At 42.7% G+C, this 12634-nt stretch overlaps 2 protein-coding genes across 2 annotated transcripts in view; one reads left to right on the plus strand and one right to left on the minus strand.

The window, feature by feature from the left end:
- The window catches only part of GALNT10 (polypeptide N-acetylgalactosaminyltransferase 10), a 395118-nt gene that overhangs the window by 179962 nt on the left and 202522 nt on the right, over window positions 1–12634 (plus strand). The gene's annotated exons all lie outside the window — the stretch shown is intronic.
- On the minus strand, window positions 3698–5340 carry LOC138245856 (large ribosomal subunit protein eL42-like). The gene is made up of 2 exons (XM_069199832.1): window positions 5124–5340; window positions 3698–3759 (listed from the first exon to the last, which is right to left on the minus strand). Exons 1-2 carry the CDS (start codon window positions 5338–5340, stop codon window positions 3698–3700), a joined length of 279 nt encoding a protein of 92 aa, XP_069055933.1.

Genomic DNA, 12634 nt, shown 5'->3' on the forward strand with positions numbered 1-12634 from the left:
GCTCACACCGATGGACAGCGCCCATTTATCTCGCAACCCTCGGAAGTCGGGCTGTCGCTAGGTGAGAAAACTGTCGTTAGAGGTTTGTGATCACTTGTCTACCAGAGCAATGGGTCAGTAGTGCCTGTAGTAATCGAGATGTGGGCAGTTTAGCACAATCCGCTCCACGGGTCCCCCCCAATATATGCCACCAGCACATTTATGCACCAGGAATTGGCCTTCAGGTAATTCAAATTGGTTTTGCAGGTCCGCAAAGAGCATCAGTAGTTGATGGCTATAAAGATCTTCCACTGTGACAATGCCAGCCTTGGTCCATGCCCTAGAGCCGTGATTGTCGGCAATAGAATAACATACCGGTAGTGCTCATAATGGCAGGGTATGAGCATTTGGGACTGGAGTGCGGGGAAATGTAACAATCCCAGCAGTGTTATTCGAAGTAGGAGGCTCACCTCTTCCTGATCGCCTAATTGATGTCGGACGTGCGCCTCTTCAGGATTCGGGTCGCCTCCGAGCCATTAAATGGGCCACTGCAGAGGAGCAACCGCATAATACTGTTCATAGTGTGGGGCACCCAGACCACCCTACTCCATAGGGGCAATCAATTTCCGCAGTGCAACCCGTTTTCTTCCAGTGTCCCAGATTAAGGCAGTAAGGAGTGAGTTTAGGTCCCTAAATAGTTGCTGGGGTAGAAACTCGTAAAGCCCAGAAGTGAAATAGTAGCTGTGGCAATATCGACATCTTTGCTATAGAAACCCTGCCCACTGTGGAAAGGAGCAGGAAGGTCCAAAATGTCAGTGAGTGACGTGCTCCAGTAAATGCTTTACCAAGGTCATGCTCTCTAAAAATCCCTGCCAGAGGCTTCGGGGCCAAAGCAAATAAGAGTGGGGAAAGAGGGCAGCCCTGCCAGGTTCCCTGGCCTATCTCATGGAGTGGTGAAATGTCTACCCATCGTCCCTCGAGCAATCTGGGTCTTTGTACAGCAGGTCTATCCAGAGTTTAAGTCTAAGCCCCATGCGCCGCAAGACACCCTGGCGATATGACCAGCTCGGGGAGTCAAAGGCCTTCTCAGTATCCAGTGAAAGCACCACCCTGCCGAAGGTACAATACTCTGTTCCTCCAGAATGTGGAACAATCGTCGAAGATTTAGAAATGTGTTCCTCCCTGGTATGTGCCCATTCTAATCTGGATTGACCAGGAAGAAATGTGAGGGAGTAGGCGATTGGCAATTATCGTCCCCAAAACCTTGCAATCAGTATTAAGTAATGAAAGGAGCCTGAGAAGCGGCCCTCAAATAGATCATTGTCGGATGTCAGACGTACCACTATAAACCCGGCGTCCAGCGCCCTTGCAATATTGGCCTGGTATGACCAGCAAATGTGGTCAGTCTTTGTGCCATTCATTGACCTTTTACCAGAAGACAAGAAAAACGAGGCAATAGATGTAGCAAGGCAGTGGATGTAGCATTAACTGGGTTCAGGCATCTCTTTGGGAAGCATGTGGACGATGCTCTCCAGTCGATCAAGATTGATACGGAGACAGCAAGTTCCCTAGGAGTGCTTCAGCAACATCAGTTCCAAACTTTTTGTGGCACCAAGGGCAGATGACATAACCTTTTCAGGGTAGGTTACCAAACCAACAGGTGCAGCCCTATGGGCAGTTTTAGCAAGAATATCGCTATCAGTTTGGGCATCATTACAGACCTTTGCTAGCAGCGGCTGACAATAGACAAAACCCCAGAAGAAAGTGTGCTGGTACAGGAAGGGGGCATGAGCCTTCTAGAAGACAGTGACAGTCTTACAACTCCAGCCTTTTTACTAGCAGCTTCTTTGAATGCAAGCAACATTCTTTCCTACTGTTACAAGCACTGGAGAAACATCTTTTCAGACTGTTGGGTGCTAGACATTATGCTAGAGTCGCACCCTGGAATTTACTCAGAAACCGATGAGAAATCCACCTTTCTAGATGTCACATCAACACCTTTGTCTGGTAAAGGAAGACATAACGTTGCTTATACTCAACAGAGCAATAGAAGAAGTCCCAAAAGAACACCGAAAAACAGGTTTCTTAATCTTTTTCCTTCCACAAGGAAAGAAATAGATAGTGGAATCAGGTGTTGGATTTGAGACCTCTTAAAATACCTCAAAAAGCAATCATTCAGTATGGTTACACTTCAAGCTATACTCCAATTTCTGCAGCCAGCAGTTTTTCTGACATTATTAATTAGACCTCCTTGATGCATACTTTCACATTCATATCCATGTCGAACACAGACGGCATGTCAGATTCGAGGTGGCCAGAAGCCATTACCAACTCATAGTCCTCCTTTTCTGCTTAAAGTCTGTCCCAAGATTATTTGCCAAAAGCATGGCTCTGGTAGAGGCAAACCTGAGAAGAAAGGAGCACCAGCATTTCCCATATTTAGACGACTGGCTGATAGACTTCAACATGCACTTTCTTCAACAGAAGCCTTCCCCAAATTAAAAATATATATATCCTACAAACTAAATCCTGCCTTGTACAGAGCACTCCAATTACTTTCCTTGGGGCAGTTCTGGATACGAAAGTGTGCAGTGCCTTTCCCACAAGCGAAAGAATTTCCAACATGCTGTCAATGGCTTCGGTGTTTTCAAGAAAGAAGTCCATTGCAGTCAGGGAATACAAATCGTTCCTGGGAATTATGTTGTCTTGCATTACTTTAATTCCTAGCTGTCGCCTGTTCAGGAGACCACTGCAGGAACAAATCGACACACAATGGAAGCAGTTAATGGGGTCCTTTGAGGACGTCGTCACCATCATGCTGGAAATGAGAACAGCTGTGAAATGGTGGATGGAGAAAAATAATGTTTCTACTGGCTTAACATTTTTCTGTGCACCACCACACTTTGTAATGACAGCAGAAGCCTCCATGTAGGGATTGGAGGAGAGGGTGGCTCATCTTCAAGACCTCAAAGTGAATGGGACATAGTCGACAACTGAGATGAAAAAACACATACATTTCCTGGAATTAAGGGTGGTGGCTTTGGGACTCGCACCTTTCTGCCAAGGATAAAAGGATCTTCTTTCCTAATACGCATAGGTATTACCACCACAATATTTTACCTGAATTAACAAGGTAAAAAGCGAAATTGTGCCTCCTATTCAGAGAAGCACAAGATATTTGGAGTTGGATTCTGCACCACAGGATTTCCTTGAAAGTAGAACATACTCAAGGGTTGAACAACCGGTTGGTTGGACATTCTAAGCAGGTCTTAAGAGGAATGCCATGACTGGGAGCTGTCCTATATGCAGCTGTCAACAGTGTTTCACAAATGGAGACACCCCTCGCCAAATCTGTTTGCTACTGCTTTCCATAGAAAATGCAGGTTTTAAGCAATCAGAAATGAATTTCAGAAACTGAAAATACAATAATGCAGAGACATCCTTGCCAAGGCAAGAGCAGAATCTACAAATAAATCATACAGAGCAAAATGGTTAAGATTTCGCTCTTGGTATTGCTCTAAAAATTGCCATCCTCTTGCTTCAACCTCAGTAGGAGTACTACCATAATTGTTTATGTAGGGAGAGGACGATAGGCAAATGTAGATAGATATGTGGCGAGGCAGTGAAGAGAATAAATTGGGTATAAAGAGAAAATATATATATATATATATATATATATATATATATATATATATATATATATATATATATCTGAAGCTTAGAACTTGATGACTTGGCCCTTTCTTCTCCCCAGTTCAAAGTGTTTGTATTTTTTTAAATGCATTTTTATTATTTTATTGACAGTTCAATCATACAAACAGTTAACCTCATTAACGTCCCATCCCACCTTCTGTTCCACCCAGGTCCCGTCCACAGATATCTTTTACTTTGGTTATGTATGTTTTCTCTTCTGCCTTTCCCGCAGGTTATTTTTGCTATCTGGCTCTATACTTATGCTATAAGAGGCGTGCATCTGTCACAGGTCTGTGTTTGATCATATTTCCATTTCCCATCCTCCCAACTTTTTTTCATATTTCTTACTACATCCTCTGCTCTTGTACACTTCTTTTTCTAGAATTCAGCAGTATTCCATTCCCATTTCCCAATTCTGGTGTGCAGGAGCCGCGGCCGGGCCCCATCTCTGGGCTTTATCTCTTTTGGTCACCTTGCAGCCCAAGTTTATGAGAGTCTTTTGATAGCCTGTGTGGTCTGAGGTCTCCCAAACACCCAGTAATGCCGTTCTTGGTGTCAGACTTGAGGTCTTACTTATTTCTGCCGCTATTGAGCTGTCTACATTTCCCAAGCCTTAAAGATGTGGGCAACTCCATGAAATATGCATAAAGGAGCCTTCCATTCAGTAACCTTTCTGATAGCCTGCCTCACTTATCCACCTTACTTTGTATAAAATGGTTTGTGTGTAGTACGCCCAGTGTAATATTTTGAGCTGGATCAGCTGGAAGCTTGCTTTTATAGCCACTTTTTGGGGGAATTCTAGTGCCTCCGCCCAATCTTTATCTAGGTTCCCTATGTCTAATTCCCATCTATCCTGCAGTTTCGTCAGTGGACCTTGTGTATTCCTCATCAAAGTGCCGTATGTCAGTGACACCAATTTTTTCTCAACTCTCGCCGCTCAACATCCTGTTTTCTAGTGGTACATTTTCTTGTGTCTCCTCATCTGGAGGAATGTGATTTTTGAGGGCATGGGATAATTTTCTGTATTTGAGCTACTGAGACTTGGTCATCTGATATTCTGTCAGTAGGTATGAGAATGGGACTATCCCATTTGTGTCTCACCCTTTTGAATCTCTGCAATGGGGAGACCTCTTTTAACCCTGTACCTTCCCATAGTGGGGTTTTGGGGGTTAGTCTCTCGCTCCAGCCTGTCTCCTCCAAATTTCGATTACCCTGTGCATCGCTGGGTACATTTTCAGAATAGTTCTTCCTCCGTATAATGCATGTAAGTAGCAATGTGTCCCCCATCCCCGTTTTATCTCTCCAAAACACTTTGTCAGCCTCCGCGTATGCCCAGTCATTTTCTACACTTGCGCTGCTTCATAGTACTTAGACACACTAGGCAGTACAATTTCCCTATCGAATCTGAAACTCTGCAGTGTTGTCAGTGTTTGTATTTTTTCATGGCTAGCAGCCTCTGGACCGACTGTTTGACTCCACACACTCCAACCGTAATAAAATTGTTTTCATGGTCTTACCCTTCTTATGGAAACTAGGTTTTGTTTGACCACCATAACCTCTCTTCCTACGATAGTATCGCCCCTTTCCCTTCGAGTACTGAGCTACTTTGTGGGGCTGATGCTTACCCCAATTCTTGCACGTCTTGCAGGTTTTCTGAACGTTCACCATCAATAGCTGACTGAAGAGGAGAATTGTTTATTTATTAGCACGAGAGAGACGGGTACAATGGGCTGGTGGCTAAGTATGTGCTGGTCTTATGCAATCAACATTCAGCAGAATTATCGATAGAAGAGCGTGCATAGATTTCCACTTGAAGCACGCCATGCACTGAGGGCATCCCAAGGGAGGGGCTCCACACGGTGACCGCCATTGATTCTACTCAAATAGCTAAATACTCTACCATAATATGGCTCCATCTAATACGACAAACGTGTATTCCATCTATAAGGACAAAAAGAGTGACTAAAAGGATCCAAGCCATATGGATTCTTCAGTTCTGCCCGTCCTTCAGCCATCATCAACGCTTAACGATATGGAACGAGCTCTGACCAGGGTCTTTAATATGGCTTCTGCTCCTTCAAAGTCTACCTCATGTCAGATCCAGATGCAAGTAGTTTTCCTCTCACCTGGTGAACAACTTGACATAGCTCAGGACTGGACGCAACAGAATCACTGCAATTTGCCAATGCTAAATAATAATGCTGTGGAGCAATCGATTTCACAGCTCACACTAAGCCTTCAGGCAAACTTCTATATGCCAGAGCATCCCACCATGCAGGCTTGACTACTCACAACCGCAAACATTAGCACAGTGGGTTCAAATAACAGGCAATCCTGTTATATGCAACCAAAGGTTGAGCAGTCCGGCTAAAATGTTGATCACTTAGTGTCCGTCAAACTTGTACTTACTCCACAATATCAAACTGAAGGCAGCCACAGTACCTTGAACTGTTCTAACTTGTTGTGACTCTTCTCAGCACTTCCAAAGCCAGTTATAATAAAATTGGAGGATATTTTGAGTGGATAGAAGAGGAAGAGAAGCTACAATATTGTCTATTCAAACGCCTCAATTGGTTGAGCAAATAATGGCAAACAAGCCGACTCTGGAAGAATGGGTCATAGGGATCTGCAGAAAAGGGCCCCACAATTACCCGTTTCCACTGAAGAAACAAAAGGCCCCTCTAGCAGACCAATTTCCCTGGAATCTTCTAAGGAATTCAACTCACCACATTGGAAATGGCTACCGTCTGTCTTAACCTGTGGCTCCCATCATTGCTCCTAGCATTTCTAAACAAGTGTCTGAAACAAGCTGCTGTCTACAAATTATCTCATGGAATGTAGCTGGCCTGTCTAGGCTCCTTAAGTTCGCTTAAGCTAACCGGCTTTTACGACTGCTGACATACTTGGTGTGCAAGAAATATGGCTTATGAACCCTTTGTTAATCCCTGGATTTATAGAAATTCATACGCCAGTGATGAAGAAAAACATCTTTGGAAGGCGATTTGGTTGCCTTTTGATTTACCTTAATAGCGACCTTGACTTAAAAACTACATTATTAGACAACAATGAAATGTTTGTCAATTAAGCTAGAGTGCAAATGAACCAAAGATTACTCAATAAGAATTTTACTAAGCAATCTATACTTTAATGTCTTTGGACCGGGGAGGCCAGGAGAAAATGTGCCATCTAGTAGAAGTCCTAGAGGGGGTATTGTGTGATCATCCTGGGTATAGTGTAATTTTATGTGGCGATTTTAATCTCAAGTTTCTCGGAAGGCCACAGACGATGGCCATGTAGTATTTCCAACAACTAAGCTACTGCAAAGCTATTTCATCAGGAACAGCTTGGTTTTTATCCAACATACCCGGGAAGAGAGCTCTCTTGAGGTAAAGTATCCGAACACCTTTCTGGGGAAAAATACTCTAGACCACAGCTTTGCCTCATCGGAACTCTTCAAGCATCTGAAGTCCTTTGAAATTCCCAATTTTGGGGCCAGTGATCAGCTACCTCTCTGTATTGGGTTGAGTGTGTGTCCGACTCTGCCGGACACCTTGTTGACTTTTGGACTTTCAAATAAAATGAGCACCTACAAGTCATACAGTGCATAAAGTGGGGGCCATTCACCTTGGAAAAGTTGCATATTTGGAAACTGGCCAAGGGTCCCTCCCTTCTGCTACAGTTGAGTGAGAATCTGCTAAACAACCGGTTAGAGTCAACGATCTGCTGCATTGCATAACTTAGGCTCTACTCTTCCCTCTCAAAGGGAGATACCACTTTCCTTTTAGTCACCTCTGATAAGGGACAGCAAGCAGGGTATTCGTAGGATATAAAGTTGTAGTGCTTGTGGAATTCTCAGCATGTGACACATACCGAGAATTCCACGATCTAGAGTGCCAAGTGGGGGCTCGAAGAAAGAAACGTTGGAAAAGGAAGAGAGAGCTGAAGGTTGGTGAGGGAGCTTTCGTTGTCTTCGTGTTAACCTTATGAAACAATAAAGCCTAGAACTGAGCACCACTTCCTTGTGGATTTGTTTATCAACGATCTTAACATTGGCGACCAGCGACTACCTCAATTGGTGTCTCATGAAATGGAAGAATTTCTAAAACAATGTGGGATTTGCCATACTCGTACCGCATTGTACAATTCACATGCAAATTGTATTGTAGAGAGGTGTAATCGTATGGTGAGAGGTCTTATTCAAATGGCATTGAAAGGTGGAAAAAAATACCATTTGAGGATATGAGAGGTAGCAGGGCACGCACAAATAATTAACCCACCTTGGATGTCATCAGTGTTAGAAGGAGGCAGTGTAGTTTAAATGATGGTAGGAAGATAAAGAGGGGAAATTTGGTAAAAGTAAAATAAGGAAGTATTGGAAAAGGCATTACGAAATTCCATGGACCATACGTGGTGTACATGAGTTCCATGTGGTTTTGGAAAATGGAGAGCGGTGGAATAAGAGGAGAGTAGCCTTATATAGCCGAGGCGACAAAGAGAGGGAAAGGAGAGGAAATTCTGAAGAGTACAGTAGTTTTTTACTAAAGGTTGGTAAATAGGGGTGCATTCAGACACAGTCAGGTGTTCGTGAAGCTCTGGCAGCAAGGGTTGGTCTGGGAAATGATGTGCATAAAGCCAGTGCAAAAGATACTCAAACAAGAGAAGTCGGCCTAAGAAGTCGAAGACCCCCGGAGTGTTTATGTGATTATATTATGTAAAGTCTGTTCTCTGAAATGTTGTATATTGGTAATGTGACATATATATCGTATTATATATATTTTGTTTTTGTAAAGGAGGTAAGGAGGTGGCTATGTAGTGCTTGTGGAATTATCGGCATGCAACGCATACCAAGAATTCCACGATCTAGAATGCCAAGTGGGGGTTCAAGGAAAGAAAGTTGGAAAAGGAGGAGAGAGCTTTTGTTGTCTTCGTGTTAACCGTATGAAACAATAAAGCCCAGAACTGAGCACCGCTTCCTTGTGGATTTGTTTATCAACAATCTTAACAAAGGTCTATGCCATAAAAGTAAAAATCTGCAGTTTTATTCTGAATGCCAGGTACAACTTCAAGCCCTTAAGAAAGAACACATGAAATTGGTTTCGTCTTTTAAACGCATACACGCAGAAAAATAGTGTCTACACATTTACACTTTTCTGGGCAAAGGTAACCAAGCAGACCTATGGATGTTTATTAGTCAAGAGGCCCTGTGATCTAACATGATCAATGAGGAAAATTGGATGTCTCCTGTAAGCAAATTGTACGTAACTAATATCTCTTCCCTTGTAAGCCCAGGGAGCCAGGGCAGCCAATAAGCACAGCAGCAACTTCTTGCTACTGCTCCTACGGTCAGGGATGTCTTGATTTGTCTGCAAAAAATAAGGGCTTCATGTGCACCAGGGCCCAATGGCATTGCTGCCCAATTGTTTAAAGACAATATCAACCTGTGGTCAGCCACCCTTTTGACTCTGTACAATGCCTGCTATCCCAAACAACTCCAAACAGCTCGAGGTGCTCCATCTCACACCCGATTTATAAGAAAGGGGATAGACTAGACCCAGCAAATTACCACCTCACTGGCGTTCTTGATATTGATGCTAAAGTCTTTGCCTCTCTGCTGTTAAAAGGGTTGGAAAGCTGGGCAGAATCTTCTAATATAATCTTCGCTTGTCAAACCAGATTTAGGGCAAAAGCAGAGATAACAGATAAGATAGTGGCACTTTCCTACTCAGTTCAACAAACCTCAAGTAAAAAGACTCCCCCACTCTATGCTTGCTTTGTGAACTATTCCGCTGCATTTGATTCTGTTGATAGGAACCATCTGTGGGCAGAACTCCAAGGTTGGAATTTACCCAGTAATCTGATAAGGTCGATAGAGCTACTTTACACAGAGACTTGGGTAAGAGTCAAGCTGTCTGCAACTGCCTCAAGCAGGAGGATCCCCACGGACAATGGCTTAAAGTAAGGATGTGTTCTTCCCCCATTCCTTTTTAATATGTATACAGCAGACATGTCGTCAGCTCTAAAAAGGGCTAACTTGATCCCACCCAGTATTGGGAATTTAAGAATAACAGTTCTCCAATATGCTGCTGACATTGTCTTCCTAGATCACTCTAGGGTAGGACTTCAAAAAGCATGATCTGCTCTTCACAACTATAATGAGGCAAATAAGATGAGGGTGAAAGTCTCCAAAACAAACATAGTTGCCTTCGGGAAAGCCTCAGACAATTTGATGATCACTGGAGTGATGGCTGACTGCGAACATGAGGGCTAAAGTTAATCTTTGCAAACTTAAAACCAAGACTGACTTGATAATTGCAAGAGTGTGCCAGATTAACAGTTAGATTTAGAGCCCTTCCTCAGTTCCTATTCGAAGAGTGCTTGCAGCTACCCTCCTGCCAGCATTAAACTATGGCCACAAAGTGTTTCCAGGGCAGCTTATTAATTTAGTGGACCAAATCCAATTTAAAGCCTACAAAGGGTGTTTAAGTTTCCACAGTACATAAGAGGTTGCCTAGTAAGGCTAGAGCTGGGACTAGAAAGCCAGAAGTGGGCCCATACGGATGCTCTTCTAAAATATTATTACAGAATTGCTACAGCTCCGCCTAACACATTGAAATCCACAATCTGTCTCATTTTCAACATAAACGCTAATCCTTGGTCGAACTTTCTAGGCACTGCACTGCATTCCTTACAAATTAATCAGACAGCTTTAGATGTACTGCTTCTCATGCAATCCACCCTCAAAGCAACTCTGAAGAAGCAGATAAGATTTAATTCAATGACAACAGATCCGACCAAATTAAGTACTTCTCTGGTGGCAGCGGCCCTGATACCATCTTATGAGTTTTGCCTGCATCCGCTGACAGAGCAGCCATACTTAGTGTGCGGTTGGAAAAGTTTGCTTGTTGCAAATCATGGCCGGAAGGCGGATAGCTCTGAGGATTAAAGAGATGAGCGCAGAATGACACTCCCTTTCCATGATCACCAATTGCAGGCTTTGCGGGTGTAAATTTGAATCGTTTAGCCATCTACTTTGCTGCTGCCTAGCTCTGAGGTTTGCACATTGCACTTTGCTCAAACCTCTCTTTTTAAGTCAAGACATAAGAACGTGCACTCAAGCAATGAACTTGGTTTTTACTATGAAAGAACTCACTGACTTAGCCAAATTAGGAAAATTCATTAATCAACTACAAAAACTGTTGGCTGAAGTAGAAAAGTTGGCTAGCCGTTGCTGCATTTTTGCCTACATTTGCACGTGTGTCACTTTAACATTTGACCCTGCCCGCCTAATAAGTTTGTTGCACTTGAGCAAAAAGCTGCTGCAAAACGAGCTGTAAAATGCACTATATGAGCTGTAAAATGTTTTTTTTAAGATAGTGCTCACTTTTTAGAGGCAGCAGTATAAGTTAGTCTGATATCTTTACTTGTACCCACCCTTATAATATATGAACAGCTTCTGATTCTGTGATTTCCTGCACATTCCACTGTAATGCATGAGGTGTTCTCGTCTGACCTTGTTTGTCATCCTCGTGGAACTCACCTCCCTTTTGAGGAACAAGGATATATGGATGAAGTGCTCTGTATTCTGCTTTTAAATGCAAATGTTGTTTAAATAAATTTGATATTCATTGTTTTACTTGAAGATCTCCTTTTGTAAAATTTAAATTATTCATACCCTCAATATTTGCATTCAAAGATGTACTGTACCATACAGTACTCCTGTATGCAGCCAGTGTGCAATGATCGAAGTGGGCGAGATCTGAGGAGCACGAAAGCCCATACTTTTTTAATTTAAGGAAAACAGTTCTACTTTTTGTGAAAAGACCGTCTCAGGGCAGTTATTTGCAACATTTGAAATGGTTCACCTAAAGAGTAAGGCAGGGAGTCTCCTGTGCAGTGAAACCCAGGGAGCAGCGGACAGCGTAACAGGCCACCTTGCCAGGGTACTTGGTGCCTGAAAGAAATATAAATGTTCTCAGCCTGTCAATCTACAAAGGTAAAGGGTGCTTGGAAGCCGGTATTGGCTTTTAGTGATGGAATCACTTAATCTTCCTGATTACAGAATTTTATTATTTTTGAGAGGTATTATATTAAAAGGGAGTTAGTTACCAGCAGAGTTGTGAAGTGTGTCCTTTTAAAGGACAGTTACAAATACATTGCAGTATTGGGTAGTCTGGATAGTACTAAAATCGATATTTTGGAAGCACTTGATGCAAGTTCAAAACCGGGCAAATTTAAGTCAGAAAATACTTTATTACAATTCATGTAAAACAGAAAGCAAAAAGGAGACGGCAAACACAAGCCTCCCCACCGCTCCTGACCATCAACTGTTGTCTCCCTCCACGCTCCTATGAGCTGACCTCACGAGCGTTTTGCAAAAGAACCCTTGTGAGTTGAACTCAAAATACAACACACTTTTTTTATCTTGCCTCTTTTTGCACATTGTTTAGCAGCCTATCATACTGTGTGTAATGCAAGTTAAAAAAAAAATGCACACATTTATAGTGCTTTCTGTCACAGACTAGGACCTCTTAGCACTAACCATACACAAGTCACTCTTCTTCACTCCACCAACCAGAATTAAATTCTGTGGCTCTCCGGTTATGCACACGGACCTCTGCAGTGCATCAACTAGTAAAGGTTTTATAATGTACAGTAATGCAGTTCCCACTGATTAACTGAACTAGCATTTATTTTTAATTTAAGCTGTGTTTTATTTTCTATGTAGTTGTCAGAGGATTAGACTAAAAACAAAAGTTATAGAACATTTTGTTTTTGTAAGCCATGCTTTTGACCTCGCCCCCACGCTCACTCGCCCCGCCCACAATGCACACAGCATCACAGTTCCCATACTGTTTTTCAGGTAGAGGGTAAGCGTTCAACCTTGTGTATACTTCTTTTGGCTTAAAGCAATTTCATTTGTTGGTTGCAGTGTCCTTTAAAAATTCTTGCTCGCTAGTAGTCA

Source organism: Pleurodeles waltl, chromosome 7 (assembly GCF_031143425.1).
Source record: "Pleurodeles waltl isolate 20211129_DDA chromosome 7, aPleWal1.hap1.20221129, whole genome shotgun sequence".
Lineage (NCBI taxonomy): Eukaryota > Metazoa > Chordata > Amphibia > Caudata > Salamandridae > Pleurodeles > Pleurodeles waltl.